The sequence below is a fragment of the Cyanistes caeruleus genome, unplaced genomic scaffold, assembly GCF_971803275.1.
Source record: "Cyanistes caeruleus unplaced genomic scaffold, bCyaCae1.hap1.1 HAP1_SCAFFOLD_128, whole genome shotgun sequence".
Taxonomy (NCBI): domain Eukaryota; kingdom Metazoa; phylum Chordata; class Aves; order Passeriformes; family Paridae; genus Cyanistes; species Cyanistes caeruleus.
The window spans coordinates 94,296-113,466 of NW_028255925.1; the positions used below are offsets into that span (position 1 = coordinate 94,296).

General features: G+C 43.5%; 1 protein-coding gene and 1 long non-coding RNA gene across 3 annotated transcripts in view; both read left to right on the forward strand.

Moving 5' to 3' along the window:
* The window catches only part of LOC147646050 (maestro heat-like repeat-containing protein family member 7), a 39,267-nt gene extending 21,999 nt beyond the window's left edge, over positions 1-17,268 (forward strand). For both annotated transcript variants that reach the window (XM_086873978.1, XM_086873977.1), the window contains 3 exons: positions 16,220-16,322; positions 16,603-16,659; positions 16,944-17,268. In XM_086873978.1, the coding sequence (XP_086730104.1) occupies positions 16,220-16,322; positions 16,603-16,659; positions 16,944-17,143 (360 nt within the window). In that variant the 3' untranslated portion in view covers positions 17,144-17,268. The remainder of the gene's footprint in view (positions 1-16,219; positions 16,323-16,602; positions 16,660-16,943) is intronic.
* On the forward strand, positions 5,086-6,206 carry LOC147646051 (uncharacterized). Its single transcript, XR_015281984.1, has 2 exons — positions 5,086-5,399; positions 5,718-6,206. It is a non-coding gene; the product is annotated as an uncharacterized LOC147646051 (long non-coding RNA).
* Positions 17,269-19,171: the final 1,903 nt, after the last annotated feature.

The following is a 19,171-nucleotide window of genomic DNA, read 5'->3' on the forward strand; positions in this document are numbered from 1 at the left end:
AAAAATCCCTCAAAATTCCAGATACATCCCACAAAATCTTGACAACTTCCCCCACAAATTAGGAAAAATGCATCCAAATTCATCAAGTCATGTCAATATTTCACAAAATTCTACAGAAATCCCATAGAATTCCAGAAACATCCCACAAAATCTCCACAAATTGACACAAAATAAGAAAAATCCCTCAAAATTGTTCAAGTCTCCTCAGTATCCCAGAACATTGCAAAGAAATGCCACTAAATTCCAGGTAAATCTTGCAAAATTATTAAAATTTTTTCAAATACCCACGAAAATCCCACAAAATTTCTCAAACATCCCACAAATTGTGATAAACCTTGTGAAAACGCAACAAAATTCCAGAAACATCCCACAAAATTACAGAAATCTTCTCCAAACCATTCCAAATTCCAGAAACATCCCACAAAATCTTGACAACTTTCCACACAATCTCGGAAAAATCCATCAAAATGCCTTAAAATCCCACAAAAATATTCCACAAAATTCCTGAAACATCCCACAAAATCTTGACAACTTTCCACACAGTCTAGGAAAAATCCATCAAAATTCTTCATGTCTCCTCAAAATCCCTCAAAATTCCACAGAGTTCCCACAAAATTCCAGAAACATCCCACAAAATTCTATGAATCTTCTCAAAACCCTACGAAATTTTAGAAACATCCCACAAAATCTCTACAACTTTCCACACAATCTAGGAAAAATCTCACAAAATTCATTATGTCTACTCCATATCCAAAAAAATTCCACAAAATTCCCGAAACATCCCACACAATTCCCAAAATCCTCTCGAAACCCTAACAAATTCCAGAAACATCCCACAAAATCTCGACAACTTTCCACACAATCTAGTAAAAATCCATCAAAATTCTTCATGTCTCCACAATATCTACAAAAATTCCAAAAACAACCCATAAAATCCCCGAAATCTTCTCAAACCCCTACCAAATTCCAGAATCATCCCACAAAATTCCACAAATCTTCTCAAAACCCTACCAAATTTTAGAAACATCCCACAAAATTCTCTAAATCTTCTCAAAACTCTTCGAAATTCACGTAATAGCCCACAAAATTTTGAGAACTTTCCACACAATCTAGGAAAAATCCATCAAAATTCTTCTTGTCTCCTCAAAATCCGCCAAATTCCACAAAAATCACACAAAATTCCCAAAATCTTCTCAAAACCGTACCAAACTCCAGCAACATCCAAGAAAATTCCAAAACTCTTCTCAAAACCCTTCGAAATTATAGTAACATCCCACAAAATCTCTATAACTGTCCTCACAATCTCGGAAAAATCCCTCAAAATTCTTCATGTCTCCTCAATATCTCAAAAAATTCCAGAAACATCCCACAAAATCCCCGAAATCTTCTGAAAACCCTACCAAATTACAGAAACATCTCTCAAAATTCTCTAAATCTTGTCTAAACCCTACCAAATTCCAGAAACATCCCACAAAATCTTCAGAACTTTTGACACTCTTTTGGAAATATCCCTCAAAATTCTTCACGTGTCCTCAATATCCCTCAAAATTCCCAAAAATTCCCACAAAACTCTTGAAACGTCCCACAAAATTCCTAAAATCTTCTCAGAACCCTACCAAATTCCAAAAACATTCCACAAAATTTGGACACCTTTCCACACAATTTAGGAAAAATCCCTCAAAATTCTTCATATCTCTTCAATATCCCCAAAAAATATTCCACAAAATTCCCGCAAAATTCCTGAAACATCCCACAAAATTAGCGAAATCTTCTCAAAACTCTTCGAAATTTCAGTAACATCCCACAAAATCTTGACGAATTTCCACACAATCTACGAAAAATCCGTCAAAACTCTTCATGTCTCCTCAAAAATCCCTCAAAATTCTAAAAAAACCCAAAGAAATTCTGGAAAAATCCCTCAAAAATTCCCGAAATCTTCTCAAAACCCTACCAAATTGTAGAAATATCCCACAAAATCTTGAAAACTTTCCACACAATCTAGGAAAAATCCATCAAAATTCTTCAGGTCTCCTCAAAATTCCCAAATAATTCCAGAAACATCCCACAAAATCCCCGAAATCTTCTCAAAACCCTACCAAATTCCAGAAACTTCCTACAGAAACGAGAAAACTTTTCAACACAATCTAGGAAAAATCACTCAAAATTCTTCATGTCTCTTCAAAATTAAACAAAAATTCCACAAAATTGCAGAAAAATCCGACAAAATTCCTGAAATCTTCTCAAAACCCTACCAAATTCCAGGAATATGCAACAAAATCGTGTCAAGTTTACCCACAATCTCGGAAAAATCAATCAAAATTCTTCAAGTAAATTCAATATCCCACAAAAATCCAGAAACATCAAACAAAATTCTTGAAATCTTTCCAAAACCCTACCAAATTCCAGAAACATCCCACAAAATATTGACAAATTTCCACACAATATCGGAAAAATCCATCAAAATTCTTCAAGTCCCCTCAACATCCCACAAAATTCTAGAAAATCACACAAAATTCCAGAAACGTCCCACAAAATTACAGAAATCTTCTCCAAACCCTACCAAATTCCAGAAACATCCCGCAAAATCTTGACAACTTTCCACACAATCTCAGAAAAATCCATCAAAACTCCAATTTCACAGGCCTATTTAACATTTGATCCATCAAAATCAGTCCTTTGCTTTGTATTTTGGAAACTTGTTCATCTTGGGGAATTTGCCATCTTCTCAGGGCATTGAAGGTCAATCAAATGCTGCAGGTTTCATTCTTCCTTTAATATGGTCTGTGTGCTGGGGTTTGACTCTTAAGCAGAGCTAATTGTTTATTTTGCAGCCTAGCAGTTCTACTGTGGGGCTCTGGGCAGGTCAATTCACTTGAGAACGATGGGTAAATCAGCTCCTGGGAAGCTGTGCACTGCCTGGCCCCGATGCTTCAGCATGCTTGAGGTCAGCTTGGCTGTCTCCGACTGTCTAATAATAATGCAGAATAGTAGAATTAAGTATTCATTTTAATTGCTGATCAATGAGATGTGTTTTCATCTAAATCTGCGTGCTAGTTTCTAAACCACTACAGTCTATTTCATCAATGACCTTCTTGATTTTTGCTTTCTAGTTTCTGCCGATCTTATTTTCTCGCCTGTCCCTGGAAGAGGAAGGGATGATGGCTGGAGGTTTGGCAGTCAGCGAGGGCCTGGCCACCACTAGAGTTCTGGACTCTCAGCCTTGGAGATGTGATCAGGAATCTGCTGTTAGTTCCCAGTTTTGTATTGCAAAGACTGACCATGCTGCCAGCACTGTGTTTTATGAGTGAATTTTCATTTGGTCAAACTCCAAAGCAGCCTTAATTTTAAGGTGGAATTCTTTGTGGATGAGGCTGTGAAGAATATGGTGTTTATACTCCCATCCTACCGGCAGTACAGTAGAACAACTCCTAACGGATTTGGTAATAAAGACCTAGTTTTTCTTCACTAAACCTGCCCTAGCAAAATTCATAAGCTGGTGATAGCTATCTCTGGAGTGGAAAATCTTTATTGAGTTCATTGACAATTTAATATACTTTGTCAAGCTTTGCTGCTTAGTTTCTGTTTATCCAGAGACACCTGGGGCTACCTTTGCTTCCTAAGGGATTAAACTAGCAAGCACTTAGAATCAGATTTTGGGAAGATGGGTGCAGGAGACTTGGTAATTCACTTTAGAAAAATATAATAATGATGAACACTTCAGATGGAAATGATAGTATTTGACATAATATGTGAAATGCTTTTAAGTTATTTTTTAGTTTTTCTTTAATTTTTAATCCTGGATAAATTAAATGAGGCTTTTGGGGAAAGCATGAGCTGGATTTATATTGTATTTATATTGCCCCGCCGTCACCGAGGACAGGGCTGTCCAAAGAAGTTGATGCAGCTGCTGAGGCAGAACCGTGACCTGATGCAGCTGCACCTTCGTTACTGCTCTCAGCCGAGGCCAAGAACCAAGTCAGCGGCAAAAGTGGGCATTGGGAGGAGACTCCGCATCTCCCCTCAGTTCTGACCTCCAGAGCGTCAAATCAGCTCTTTGACTCACAGCTCACCACAGACCTCGAAACAGGAGGCAAAGATCTACACCAGTTGGCCTTTCATAACTTCTCACCCATCTATTACCTTTCTGTGGCCAGCTTCAGAAAATGGGGGGGAAGCCATTCCAAAGAACACGACCAAGGAAATCACACAGCACTCGGGACTTTTTCCAGACATCAAATTTTTAATGGATGATGTGAAGTAACACAGAAGCAATTCCTGTCCACAGAAAAAAAGATTTCAAATGTTTTTGTCTCAAAGACAATCACTGGATGTTGAAAATTTCTGCTGCTGAAAGTTACATTAGGTCCTCAACACTGAGCAATCAATATCCCCACAATCTAAACTGTGAAATTACCACCTCGGCAAGGAGAAAATTTTCAGGATTTGCAACTCATCTCAAAACTTCAGTAGAACTGAACCAGCAGAATTTCCCTGAGATGCCATTGTGTTCTGGAACCCCTCAAATACTCACTAAAACAGACTTTACTTTCAGTAGGACAGCTGTTGATGAAAATCTGCGGTAAAACCTATGGGAAGTGGCCATGTGCACGCATCTTCCTTCCCACAGCAGGCACAATCAAATCCTCCTTTGGATGGCCTCAAAGTTGAGCAGCACTCATTGGCACAGCCTCTTCTCCCACAGACAGGCCAGTGAGCAACACGGCAGCGCCAGCCAGATGGGCAAGGACAAGAGAGAGCAGATGCCAACAAGGCTTTGAAGCTGTGCCAAGGGAGGTTTACGCTGGGCGTTGGCAAGAACTTGTGCCCAGAAAGGGCCATTAGATCCTGCAATGGCCTGACAGGGGGCTGCTGGAGTCATCCTTGTGGCAGGTGGGCAAGGCAAGCCAGGCCGCAGCGCTCGGGCCCCGCTCTGCTGGCCATGCTTGCCGCCATGGCTCACAGGTTGGACTCAACATTCTCTCAGGGCTCTCTGAGGCCAGGGCGTTCTGTGCTTCTGTGACATCACAGCCTCTGGCGACGGCACGGTGCCTGGCAACTGTCGCCAGCTGTTGCTGCGCCCCAGAGCCCAGGCAGACCTGCTTGCAGAGAGACGCCCAGAGTCTCTGTGCTGCCGGCAGAACTCTATGGCTGCTCACGGCTCTTCCTCGCTGCTGCAGCTTTACGTGCTGCTGCTCTTGGCCCATCCCCTCGACCCTTCCAGCAAACTCGAGCAGAGCACGGATGCCTCTCCTATGCTTCCGGAGGATTTCTACCCGGAGGAGACGGACCCTGAGCAGATCCTGTGGGTGTCCTGGGCAGTCCTGCTGGTTGGCGTGCTCATCATAGGCATGGCCATGGGATGGGCCCTTGAGAGAAGATTTCAGAGATGCTGGGGAGAGGTGAGGCAGGGCTGGGGGGTCAGGGAGGCGGGATGGGGCAGACCTTGAGGGCCTCTTGGGCACCCTTTGGCCAATGCCCTGCGGCAGAAGGGGCCTGAGCTCCTGGCTGGGGAATCCGGCCCAGGGGCTGAGCCCCATGGACAGCACCAAGCAGAGGCGGCCAGAGCTCTGCATGCTGCAGCCTCTTCCCCGGGGCAGCCCAGCCCAACTGAGCCCGAGTCTCTGTCTCCGAGGCCAAAGGCAGCCCCACTTTGTGGGTGCCGGCCCCGCTCTGCCCCTCTGCCTATTCCATGGGGATCCCTGCGCTTTGCCTTGCAGCGGAATCTCCGGAGCCCTTCAGGCCGTGCAGGGCCCCGCCGCCATCGAAGACACGGCTGTCCAAAGAAGTTGATGCAGCTGCTGAGGCACAACCGTGACTTGATGCGGTTGTGCCTTCGCTCTCAGCCGAGACCAACAACCAAGACGGCGGCAAAAGAGGGCATTGGCAGGAGACTCCGCACCTCCCCGCAGCTCTGACCTCCAGCGCGGCACTCTGTCTTCAGAACATTATGGGGAATGTGTGACCAGTGCCCAGCCCAGGCACTGCGACGTTCCCCATCTTAGAATTTAGCCACACCCCTATTGTTAGTTGTAGTTTTCCCCACCACGTTTCCCCCAAGAAGTTGACCTTTCCCTTAGTGTTCAGTTCTAAACAGTTGAAGTATTGAAGTATTTTAGGCTTAAGATTCTTACCCCATAGTCTTCAAGTAACGTTGTAGTGTAGATTTTAGAAGTAGTCAAGTGAATAAAGTTCACGTTTTCTACACATTGCTGTGTCATTTTCTTGATGTTGCACCTGAGACCTGGGGACTACTTGAGAGATGGGTTTGCATGGCAGCTCCAGACTGCCTGCAATGGAGAGCCCGAGTGCCCCAGCAGGGTTTGCAAGAGTATGGAGGGCAGCGGGAAAGAAGAAGGTGGCCAATATTCACCTGCCTCCACCTTCCAAGGAAGCTTGGAGTCAAACCCTGTCTGCACGTCAGGGGGGACCCTAAAGGCCCCGGCAGGCATCAGGATGGCCCCAGGACGGGGGGCTCGCAGGACTCTGGGGCACCATGAAAGGAGCAGGATCATCCCTGGAATGCTGGGAGAGAAATGCAGAGACGTCTCCCCTGGGATCCAGGCAAGGGCTGAATTCAGGCAGGCAATTAGATCCACAGGCTGCCTGGGCTATGGCAGCTATCAGTCCTGCTTCATAGATTTCTGGGGGGAGTTTATCTATATAGATCTGTATTTAGTTCTTTCTATTTATCCTGTTGACCCTCCAAATAGGATTAGATTTCATTTGCCTACAAAACATCCGTTTTTTGATTTGTAGGAATCAACCATCTGTGCTCCCAGTTTCAATGACTTCTCTCAAACTCATTCTGCATCTTGCCCCTTTACAGCACCATCAAATACCTCTGTTAAATAAAAAGAGTATCAGTGGAAGGACGACAATCTTGTTGCTTTCTGAAGAAAGTTAACTTTGATGACATATCTACTTTTAAAAATCCCATAGGAATAAAACTTACAGATCAGCTTTAGAATTTCAGAAGCTGGTTCAGAAGCTGGTTCCTCAACTCTTCCACACCACTTTACTTTTTGGGGACATTCAGCAGCAATAGCAAACAAGCACAGCAAAGAAATGGAAGAAGAAATGCAGATCATCAGCAGCAGACCACCTAGCAAAATCCATTTTAAATACAGCTCCAAGTTCTCAAAGAGCAAGTGTGAAGTGTAAATGGAGACACTCACACCAAATTACTACCAGTTGGTACTTTTGACATTTCCACTGGCTTTCCTCTTCACTTTTTTATCTCTCACCTAAGGGAAGAGAAAAAAACCCAAACAAACACAACCTTTCAGGCAGAGAAAAGATGTGGTTGCTCTTGAAGAAAGCATTTGATTCTGCCTGTAGAAGAACCTGTTGGGAAAAATAGTAGCTTTTAGCAAAATGCCACTGTGCTCTTGCACTTGTTCTACCCCTGTGAGAAAGAACAGGCACGTCTGTAAGGCTCCTGCAGCTCACCCTGGCTGAGGGTCATTGACCACTTATCACTGCAGGGGTCACTGGCAATAACGATGGTGGAAAATGTGGAGGGAGCTGGATAAATAAATGCTTGCCATTGCCTTAGCAGAAAAAAACCCCATCAAAACCAACCCACCCTCAAAACAAAGCAATGAAAATAGTTTGCCTCTGAATGAAAAGAACTTTAATTAAGTATATGATGTCTGCTTTTGGTTCAGCATTCATCAATCTGAATTTGAATATGCATAAGGTAATTCAAGGTAACTGAAGCTTAAAGATCATGTCTATTTACTTGTGCATAGCCTATACTGAAGCACATTAGAAAGCCATGTTTTGCTTGAAATCTGCGCGGTATTAACTTCATTCCCTCTTATACTCACTAGGTAATTAAATACATGAAGAAACAGATTTATTTTTTTTTAATTAAGAATGCATTATAAATTAGGAAGGCATGGCTTTATCAGTCTGCTGATACCAACATTACTCAGCTAAGTTGAAAGTATTAACACAAGAACTTGATGACAAAAGCAATGTTCATCAGAGCCTCAACAATAAAGTTGCAGTTCCAAGTTTTTCAGATGTCCTACACTTGCTAAGGGATCTCCAGAAAGAGGAGACGACTGAAAATAGCAGAGGAAATTTGAAACCCATTTCTCTTTTGGTTTTTTTTTTTTCAGAACTTTCTTGTGGGCAACAGAAAACTCCTAATATGTGGAATGAAACGTAGTTTTTTTGCCAGAGTCATGAGTCATCCCCTCAGTTCCAACCTGATCCAGTGGTCACTTGAATCTTGGAAAGGGTCAAATCAGCAATATGAAATTTCAATTGTATTCATGAAAGTAGCTCTTTTTTCTCCATTCCCCTCCCTCTCCCAAATATATCAACACCAAGTGAGAAAGGCTTGATTTGAAAGATAATTATTACAGAATTAAACATGGACATAGCTAGTTTGCTACAAGTTCCAGCAGATAGAGAAACGAGAGCAGAATCAGAGGTTATCAAACTCAATATAAAATCCAGCTCATGCTTTCCCCAAAAGCCTCGTTTAATTTATCCAGGATTAAAAATAAAAGAAAAATGAAAAAATCATATAAAAGCATTTCACATAGTATGTCAAATACTATCATTTCCATCTGAAGTGTTCATCATTATTATGTTTTTCTGAAGTGAATTACCAAGTCTCCTGCACCCATCTTCCCAAAATCTGATTCTAAGTGCTTGCTAGTTTAATCCCTTAGGAAGCAAAGGTAGCCCCAAGTGTCTCTGGACAAACAGAAACTAAACAACAAAGCTTGACAACATATATTAAATTGTCAATGAACTCAATAAAGATTTTCCACTCCAGAGATAGCTATCACCAGCTTATGAATTTTGCTAGGGCAGGTTTAGTGAAGAAAAACTAGGTCTTTATTACCAAATCCGTTAGGAGTTGTTCTACTGTACTGCCGGTAGGATGGGAGTATAAACACCATGTTCTTCACAGCCTCATCCACAAAGAATTCCACCTTAAAATTAAGGCTGCTTTGGAGTTTGACCAAATGAAAATTCACTCATAAAACACAGTGCTGGCAGCATGGTCAGTCTTTGCAATACAAAACTGGGAACTAACAGCCGATTCCTGATCACATCTCCAAGGCTGAGAGTCCAGAACTGTAGTGGTGGCCAGGCCCTCGCTGACTGCCAAACCTCCAGCCATCATCCCTTCCTCTCCCAGGGACAGGCGAGAAAATGAGATCGGCAGAAACTAGAAAGCTTAAGCTAAAATCAAGAAGGTCATTGATGAAACAGACTGTAGTGGTTTAGAAACTAGCACGCAGACTTAGCTGAAAACAAATCTTATTGATCAGCAATTAAAATGAATACTTAATTCTATTATTCTGCATATTATTAGACAGTCGGAGACAGCCAAGCTGACCTCAAGCATGCTGAAGCATCGGGGCCAGGCAGTGCACAGCTTCCCAGGAGCTGATTTACCCATCGTTCTCAAGTGAATTGACAATTCACAATGCCCAGAGCCCCACAGTAGAACTGCTAGGCTGCAAAATAAACAATTAGCTCTGCTTAAGAGTCAAACTCCAGCACATAGACCATATTAAAGGAAGAATGAAACCTGCAGCATTTGATGGACCTTCAATACCCTGAGAAGATGACAAATACCCCAAGATGAACAAGCTTCCAAAACACAAATCAAAGGACTGATTTTGATGGATCAAATGTTAAATAGGCCTGTGAAGCTGGAGTTGTTAGGTTGCACATGAAAGAAGGGAAAAAAAACACACCCCAATCCTCAAATGCAATTTTAGATCCCTCTTGGAAAATTTGCTTTAAAAAGAGAGGAATAGATACAATCTTCCCCTCACCTGGAGATTTTAATGAATTCAAGCCATTTCAAATCTGTCAAGAAAGCCCTACCACAGTCCCTGTCAAACAACATTTTCTTTCATTTTTTTCTTCTCATTACTACTTCAGAGCAGTCTAAATAACAGCAAATAAAGAAATTCAAGTTACAATTCAAACACTGAGCTCTGGAGTCCTACATTGCCTTCAAACACCTGTATGAAACACTAACTTCATGCTTAATGCTCTCCAATACATAGAAGCCATTTATTTGCATATCCTTTGGCTGCTAAAGCTGTAACTTGCATTTCTATCAGCAGATGGGCCTGATTCTCACCTTCCCCTGATACACATGAGCAGTGTGGGCCCTGACTTTCTGGACAGCTCACACTTCCTTGATTCAAACTCTTGACTTTGCTCTCTGTAACACGGCCCTTCCTGAATCCAGCCTAAGGTACGAAGCAGCCACACACCTTCTGAAGTTTCCATTATTGATATCTGCCTCTCCCCATTAGAATGCTTTGCAAAAACAATTAAGATCCAATGTTGCCCGTGTCTGGTGCAAGGAGGAGCTCTCTGGCTTTTTTACTCCTATTTTTAGAACATTCTCTTTCTAAGGTCATGACAGCTGGGTACAAATCCAGAGCAACACCTTGAAGCATTAACAAACAGAAGCAACAGAAAACAGAAGCTGCTGCATTTCCTGTGGCCATTGGAGGGTGCAATTGCAAGTGTGAAAATATTGCAGTTCTGTCATCCAGTAAGAAGTACACGTTCCAAAGGAAATCCATTCAAAGCAGATTATACGCATAGATTTGTTGTCCATTTTAAATTGTTACTGGAAGCCAAAGAAAGATTTCTTTGGGAGCCTCACAGGTTTGTCTTCATCATTTATAATGGAACAGTTACTCTGCTTTAAATTTAAGTGTTTTTTTTCCCCAACAGTTTCATCTACCTCCTCACCAAGCTGATACAGAATAGAGGAGCACAGATAGTGGGAGGAACAGATTTGGAATTCCATAAATGGACTTCTCATGTGGCTAGAACTGATATTTCCAGCTCTGTGGGCTTAGAGCATCCATCCAATGTCCTGCCAGTCCAGCACTTCCTGATGGTATTTGCAGCCACTGGTTCCACAGAAGTTAGATCAATGCGCTTCTCCTTGGATGTCATGTGGCTGCTGCAAGTGCAACAATGGAGCCACCAATTTCTAGTTGCAAGGTCAGGATTACAAATTTAAAACCTTACTGTTACAAGATGTAAAGGCTCTCCAATCCTGCTGTAAACAAGAGCTTTTAAGACACTTAACTCTTCCATCTTCAGCTTGCTTCCAACTTTCCGGTATTAACTTTTTTAGATAATAAAGGATTGTCTGTAGATTACTGTGGATTAAAATTATAACTGCAGACCTGAGTATTGGTCTCAAGTTTGATGGCATGAGGAAGTTGATGGTCTTCTTATCCATCCCTGGAATCACCCTGATGCACTGTCTCAACTATCTCCCAGAGGTATTTATTTTTTTCAACATGGATTATCTATTTTATGAAGTTTGGAACAGGGAGAATGGCTGCCTTCCATACAAATCAAACAGGTTGGATTTTCAAGTGATTCGAATTGTATCAAAGTCTTCAGACCCAAATAGGTGTAGCTTCTGTGAAATACAGAAGCCCTTATGAAAGGCTCACTCAGAAGGTGCGAATAGAATAAATAAGAATTTAATAATAAAAAATATGAAGAAGGAAAAAGCCTTCATTCCCTAACTCTGCAGAATTCCACCCAAGTAGAATCTCACTCACTTTACAATGAAAGGAAAATAGTTTAGTGGTGGTGGCAGGGACAAGGCGAGGATATACGGTGCCAGGGAGGATTCTGCACTTAGAGATGCTGAGTATCCAGCCAAGAGACAGAAATTCATAGCAGAATAAGCTTCTACAAACTGAAAATACGCTTGGCTCAGGTAGGTTTCAGGCCACAACTTTGATTCTCCAGAGGCAAAAGTAAAGAACAGTTCAGTCCTTTTTCCTCCACAACTCATTCCTAGGTCCGCTGGTCCGCTCCTGCACAGTTTGTAAAAGAAAAAAAGAGTCTCATTCAGAACAAGGACGTAGGACCTTTTCCCCCTGTTGCAATTAATGTGAAAAAAAAATAAAGAAAAATACCTGCTCTGCATCTTGTGTTTATCTGCCATTTTAAACCACATTCTGAGCTCATCTCTTCTCAGAGGTACTTCCTTTCTAAATTTTACTTTTATTTTTTGGGTCCAAAAAGTATTACTACAAGTAAACTTCCCCTTGAACAGCCTGCCAGAGAAGAAGAAACAGCAGTGTTTGCTATCTGCCACCAAATTTTACATCCTGTCCTATAATCTTATTTTCATAAGCTCAAAGTCATTGGGGAAGGCAGAGAGAGATCTACATTTGTGCATCCTAGCAGGATGCTGTGCTGGAAAATATCTCTACCGAGTGTTCTTGGGTTAGTGGATCCAAATGACTTGATAGTACTGAGGGTCTGCACTCATTTGTACTAAATGGATGTAGGGACATTGCCATTGGAAATACAAATTTACAAAGGGACTGTCCCATAGGCTTGTAGGAGTAGTTTTAGTTTAGGGGCATTATCCGATGATATGACTGACGATATCATATGGTCTCTGTGTTAGCAACACAGCCCTACAGCCTTGGAATAAAGTTTCTAACAATAAAATATTTGGCATGCAATATGGAATGGTGGCCAAAAAGAAAATCAATGTCATCAAAGTTAAGGACCCTAGCAACATTTTAAGAGAAGTCTTATGAAGATGAAATTCTCTATTTCAGCTCATTATGTGTTGATCTATTTTATATATTAGTAAGGGCCTGTCTGCACAAACCAGTCTTTGAAATACGTCGTGATATTAAAGGCTAAAGTCCTTGAAACCTTCCTGCAGGAGAGAGAGTAAAGCAAAACAATATCCGTGTGTACAGGACAAAAAATGTATACCTGTGTGCATTAGCCAATAGTAGCTTGCTTAGCCCGCAGACCCTGTAAAACCCCATATAAGTGTGCAAAAGGTAGAAATAAAAGGCGTTCACGTTTACTTCTGTGAAGGCTGGTGAATAGCTGGTGGTCTCGCAATAATTTTGTGGCATTTTGAGAAAATTTTAATAATTTTGTGGGATTTTCCTTGAATTTTATAGGATTTTTTTGGAATGTTGTGGAATTTTATAAGATTTTGTGGAATTTTGAGAACACTTGAGTAATTTTGAAAGATTTTTCATATATTGTGTGGAAATTTGTACAGATATTGTGAGATATTTCTAGAATTTGGAAGGGTTTTGAGAAGATTTCAGGAATTTTTTTCTTGAAATTTTTGGATTATTGTGGAATTTTTTGGAATATTGAGGAGACATGAAGAATTTTGATGGATTTTTTCCTAGATTGTGTGGAAAGTTTTCTTTTTTTTGTAAGATGTCTTAGGAATGTCGTAGGGTTTTGATAAGGTTTTGGGGATTTTGTGGGATGTTTCTGGAATTTTGTGGGATTTTGAGGAGACATGAATAATTTTGATGGATTTTTCCTAGATTGTGTGGAAAGTTGTCGAGATTTTGTGGAATGTTTCTGGAATCTGGTAGGGATTTGTGAAGATTTTGGGAATATTTTGGGATGTTTCAGGAATTTTGTGGGATTTTTTGTGGGAATTTTGTGGGATATTGAGGAGACATGAATAATTTTGATGGATTTTTTCAAGATTGTGTGGAAAGTTGTCAAGATTTTGTGGGATGTTTCTGGAATTTGGTAGGGTTTTGAGAGGTTTTTGGGAATTTTGTGGGATGTTTCTGGTATTTGGTAGGGTTTTGATAAGGTTTTGGGGATTTTTGTGGGAGGTTTCTGGAATTTTGTGGGATTTTTGTGGAATTTTGTGGGATTTTGAAGAGACATGAAGAATTTTGAGGGATAATTCCCAGATTGTGTGGAAAGTTGTCAAGATTTTGTGGGATGTTTCTGGAATTTGTTAGGGTTTTGAGAAGATTCATAGAATTTTGTGGGATGTTTCTGGAATTTTGTGGGATCTTTGTGGAATTTTGTGGGATTTTGAGTTGACTTGAAGGATTTTGAGGTATTTTTCTGAGATTGTAGGGAGAGTTGTCAAGATTTTGTGGAATTTATCTGGAATTTGGTAGGGTTTTGATAAGATTTTGGGAATTTTGTGGAATTTATCTGGAATTTGGTATGGTTTTGAGAAGTTTTCGGGAATTTTGTGGGATGTTTCTGGAATTTTGTGGGATTTTTTGTGTAATTCTGTAGGATTTTGAGAAAATTTTAATAATTTTGCAAGATTTTTCTGGAATTTTGTGGCATTTCTTTGTAATGTTCTGGGATGTTGAGGACACTTGAACAATTCTGAGGGACTTTTCTTAGTTTGTGTGGAAATTTGTGGGGATTTTGTAGGATGTTTCTGGAATTTTGTGGCATTTTTTTGGAAATTTGAAGGATTTTGAAGAGACATGAAGAATTTTGATGGATTTTTCCTAGATTGTGTGGATAGTTGTCAAGATTTTGTGAGATGTTTCTGGTATTTGGCAGGGTTTTGAGATGATTTTGAGAATTTTGTGGGATCTTTCTGGAATTTCATGTGATTTTTTGAAATTTTGAAGGATTTTGAAAAGGCATGAAGAATTTTGAGGGATTTTTCCTAGATTGTGTGGAAAGTTGTCAAGATTTTGTGGGATGTCTCTGGAATTTGGAAGGGTTTTGAGAAGGTTTTGGGAATTTTGTGGGATGTTTCCTGAAATTTTTGGGATGCTTTTGGACTTTTGAGGGATGTTGAGTTGACTTGAAGTAGTTTGAGATATTTTTCTGAGATTGTGTGGAAAGTTGTCAAGATTTTGTGGGATGTTTCTGGAATTTGGTAGGTGTAAGAGACGGTCTGAAGATTCCCTCATCTGTCTCACAACCGTCTCAAGGACAGAGACTGAGACCCTGAATATCACAAGGGACTTGGTTTGGGGCTTTGGGCCTAGCTGAGATGGATGTTTGCTCAGTGATTGTTTGCAGGAGGTTGCACGGTACACTGCCCTCGTTCCTGCTGGTGAGCAGAGGTTTGGTAACCTGTGCAACGAGTTCACCAGGACTCATGGCTCTCGTTCCTGCTGGTGAGCAGAGGCTTGTGCGTGGTACCCTGTGCAATGGGTTTTCCACAACACCTTGCCCTCGTTCCTGCTGGTGAGCAAAGACTTGCAAGACATGGATCGCTCTGTACCCTACACCTGCTCCCCGCGCAATGGAATTCATCACAATGATCATCAATCTCCTCTGGCTTTGGCCCTGCGCCCCTCGCTTTGCAGAAGACCATAAAATTATACCCCAAACTTACCTTCCTTTGAGATCTCCCCAACGGACAGAAGACTCTGCATCGTTGGACGGCTGAGTGGACTTTGACATTGGTAGCTCTAATCCCCTTACTCTCTTTTCCTTATGCTTTGCTTTCTCCTTTCTCTCCCTCTATCGCATATTAGTGCTGATGAACACTCCATAAAGTGTGTTTTGCTGTTTAAGTCCTTGCTTTGCTGATAATCTTTTGTACTCTAAGACCGACTAAAAGAACCACATCACGAATCCCACCTTGCGGATCGTGACAGGGAGCTGCATCCAGATTATTTCATGTGAATCCCCTGAGTTGTCCAGCTGCCTCTGTGCCCCGTCCTCGGGAGTTTGTGGCCCAGGCACGACATGCAAGAGCTGTGGCACACCATGGGTACATGAAATTAAGTGGTAAGGCTGACATGCCAAAGCAGCATTTTCTAGGCACAGCTCCTAGGAAACTTCACAGGGAATTGCATACAATATTTGTGGCATTAGAAAGTGTTATAATTCACTGCTCTTATATGACCACCAGCTGCTAGCTTAAACCTACTACAATTTCTGCTCTAGAACAACCAAGCTGAAAGGTAGAATTAAACTCCTTGTGATGGTAATCCCCTTTTTCATATATTTGCACAATATCTAGTGCAGTGGGGCACCTCAGTATAACGAAGAAGGAGGGTTTTATAACTCCTAAGGTACAGGATCTTTTCCACTTCTGAGGTAATTCCCTATACACTCTTGGCTCACAAATCCAATATATTATGTCAGGGGCTTTCCATTTGTTACTTGTTGTATCTGGTCATTCTCAATAGAATTTTACGTCACTTATGGATTGCTAAGGGTTAGCTCCAAGACTTTTATACTAGCACAACTAGCCGATGGAGCCCCGGCCCAGCGGGGCTGTGGGGCGAGATGGCTCCGCGGCTCCCTGGACAGCAGCCAACCCTCTGCCCCTTCCAGAGCTCGGCACCAGCGGCTGCTGGCCGGGCCTCAGGGCTGGCCGGGCATAGGAGGCTGGGGCTGGCTGCAGGTAGTGCCCGGCCGAGGGGCAGAGCCCGCGCCAACCATTCCCTCCTGCCGCTCTCTCCAGCTGGCACAGGACAGGAACCGAGCGGCGGAGGACCTGCGTCGGGCCCTGCCGTACCTGCAGAGCCCACAGGAGCCCCTGCGAGCGGCGGCCATCAGGTTCATCGGTGAGCCACGAGCCCGGGCTCCCTCCCCGCCCCGCCACAGCTCGGCCCCGGCCCCGACTGCTGCCCCGGCAGCGGCACCCGGGCCCGGTGCCCTGGAGCCCCGCCTGCCCTCGGGGCTGCTGCTGCCGGCCTCTGGCAGCCGTGCCCTTGGGCTGAGTCAGGATGCGGCACGGGCCCGGGCTGAGCCCTGCCGGGGCGGGAGGGCGTGTGAGCACAGGGCTGGCAGCGCCGCTGGCAGGGAGCTGTGCCGCTGGGGCCCTGACAGGCTCTGTGTTCCCAGGGATGGCCGGGCGGCTCCTGAGGCGGCAGAAAGAAGACCTGCAGCTAATTTACAAATGTGAGTGAGGGCAGCGGGCTGTCAGCGGGGCTGCTGGGTGGAGCTGCAAGTCCTGGACTGTCTGCGAAGGTCTCTGCTCAATGTGCGGATGAGGGGCGGCGTGGGTGGATCACTCCGAGGTTTCACGTGGGGCATTCGTGGCCAGCAGCTTCGGGCTGATCCCCTTGGTCCCTGCTCCCTGCTGGCCATGGCAAGAGCCGGCTGGGATGGCCCTGGCCGGGGGCTCTCCGTGGGCCTCCGCAGGTCTGGGAATCTGACCGTGGCTCTGTTGTTCTCTCTTCCAGCCCTTAAGAACGTGGTTTGTGACACCAGCCCTGCCATCGGAAACCTGGCAATTCAAACATTTTACATCACCCAGGCAGTAGAGACGGCTCGATATTCCATCTTGGAGAACCTGCAAGTTCAGCTGCGCAGGGCATGGAGGACACGGCCTCGTCTGTTGGGCCTCAGCTGGCTGCGCTGCTGGAGCTCTGCTGGCAACTGACCCGGCAGGCTCTGTCTGCTGGGGCCACCTGAACCAGCAGAGATTTTTTTTGTTTCTTAAATATTGTTCTTTTCTTCTTTTCATTTTCTTTTAGGATATAAATATAGTATATATTATAATAGGCAGTCACTTCCCAAGACCTTTATCTTGCTGCCCATGGTGCAGAGGGGCAGGGAGAGGGGTGTCCCGGCCCTGCCTCCCGATGGGGGGGTGCCAGCCTACCGAGCCTGGCGTGGCAGGGTGCGGGCCCCCGCCTGGCTCCTGCAGGGGAGGAGCTGGGTCTCTCCACAGGCTTGGTGAGGGAATGGAGCCCCCAGAGCCCGGCGTGGGGGGGTGCAGGCAGAGAAACCCAGGGAATACCAGCCCTGGAGAAGATGAAGGTATGCTAACAGCGGCTCCTGTAGTATACAATAGCAGCTGATATTCAAGTCAGTTATGTTAATATTAACCAGCTGCCATCTGATAGTTTCTTACAGTTTGTAGATCGACTGAGACTACAGATACAGAGACAAGTTAAAGAACCAGTGGCCCAGACAGAACTGCTTCAAGAAATGGCCCAAAGAAATGCCAACGACGCTTGTCGTAGAGCAATTCTGAGTCTACCTATTAACCCTACACCCACCATAGCAGATATGATTGAAGCCATGTGCCCAGAAAGCAGACTTGTACAGTGTACACGGCAAGAAACCAGGCAACCCAAGGACAGTGGCAGCAGTGACACCAGGAATGAATAAGCCACAGATGTCACCAGAACAGCTGCAGCACATCGTCTGTTTCCAGTGCAAGAGGCCAGGACATTTTGCAAGGAACTGTCCTCAAACCCAGCAACAAGGGAAACACTAGAAAGAAGCTCTAGCCAGTCAACCAAGAAACTAAAGTCTCAGCGCTTTTCTGTCAAGCGCAGAGACATAAAAATGACAGACCTGAAGCAGAAAAAAGACTCTATTTTAATGGGAAAAGGGGAGGAAAGGGAGCGGGCTGAGAGGCTGCAGAAATATAATTGTGAGGAAGGTTTGCCTAATAAGGTCTGGCAACCGCAAAAGTGATTCAGTAGGTGATTTGTAACTTGTCATGAGGTGACTTTACCTTTAAGGTGGTTTTAAGAGCTAAGGAAGTTGAAGTTGCTGGTGGCTGATGAGAGTCTTTTCTCCTGACCAATTATCGGTCATTACTGGGAATTGACAGCAGTTTTGAGCATTGAAAAGGGAGATTTACCTTAAGATGTAAAGTCAGAGCACTCTTGGGCTCTTTGTTTCCTGGCTGTGAAAGGTAACAGAGCTCCAGGCCTCCCGTTCTCTGCCCGGTCATGTGGCCGGGCGGGGGCTGGGCTGGACCCAGCGGCTCTCGGCCAGGAGATGGGGGCTTGCGGGGGGCTTTCCCCGGGCTCTGGCCAAGCCAAGCCGATCTCTGGCTCGGCTGCAGGTTTTGCTGTGACTAAATTTACTAGAGACTGCCGAGTGAAGAAAGAAAGAGGCTCTGAACCTGCGGCAGGCTAAGGCGGCGACTACACTTTCCAGAACAGCCATGAGGAATCTTCTATCAATGACAGCTCCAGCTCCTGCACTGACAGAAGTCACAGAACCATCTACAAAGCCTGGGCAAGATTTTAACCCTTTCATTACCCAGATGAGACTTGCAGATTAATCTTTTTATCCAGAGAGGGAAAAAGAGAGTGATCAACATGAAAAGAGACTTTATAAACTACCAGTGACAGAAAAGAAAAGAAGCTTCAGAAAAGGTAGAGAATAAGGAGGTGCTTTAATTAAGATGAAATATTTTTCTGTTCAAGTTATGGAGATGGACAATAAAGTCCTGAAAGAACTCCTTTAATTCATGATAGAGTATGTAGGGGGGAATAAAGTGTTCAAAGTGTAAATTTTGAGTAAAAAGTAGAGTAATTGTGGTACAGTGAAGTGCTGGAGGATTTGAAGCCTTAAGAGGCAATGAGAAAACTGTTTTCTAGTGAAGCTTACGGAGACAGATGAAGAAGACTTTTGCTTTTGAATAACTCGTCCTTAAAATGCCATC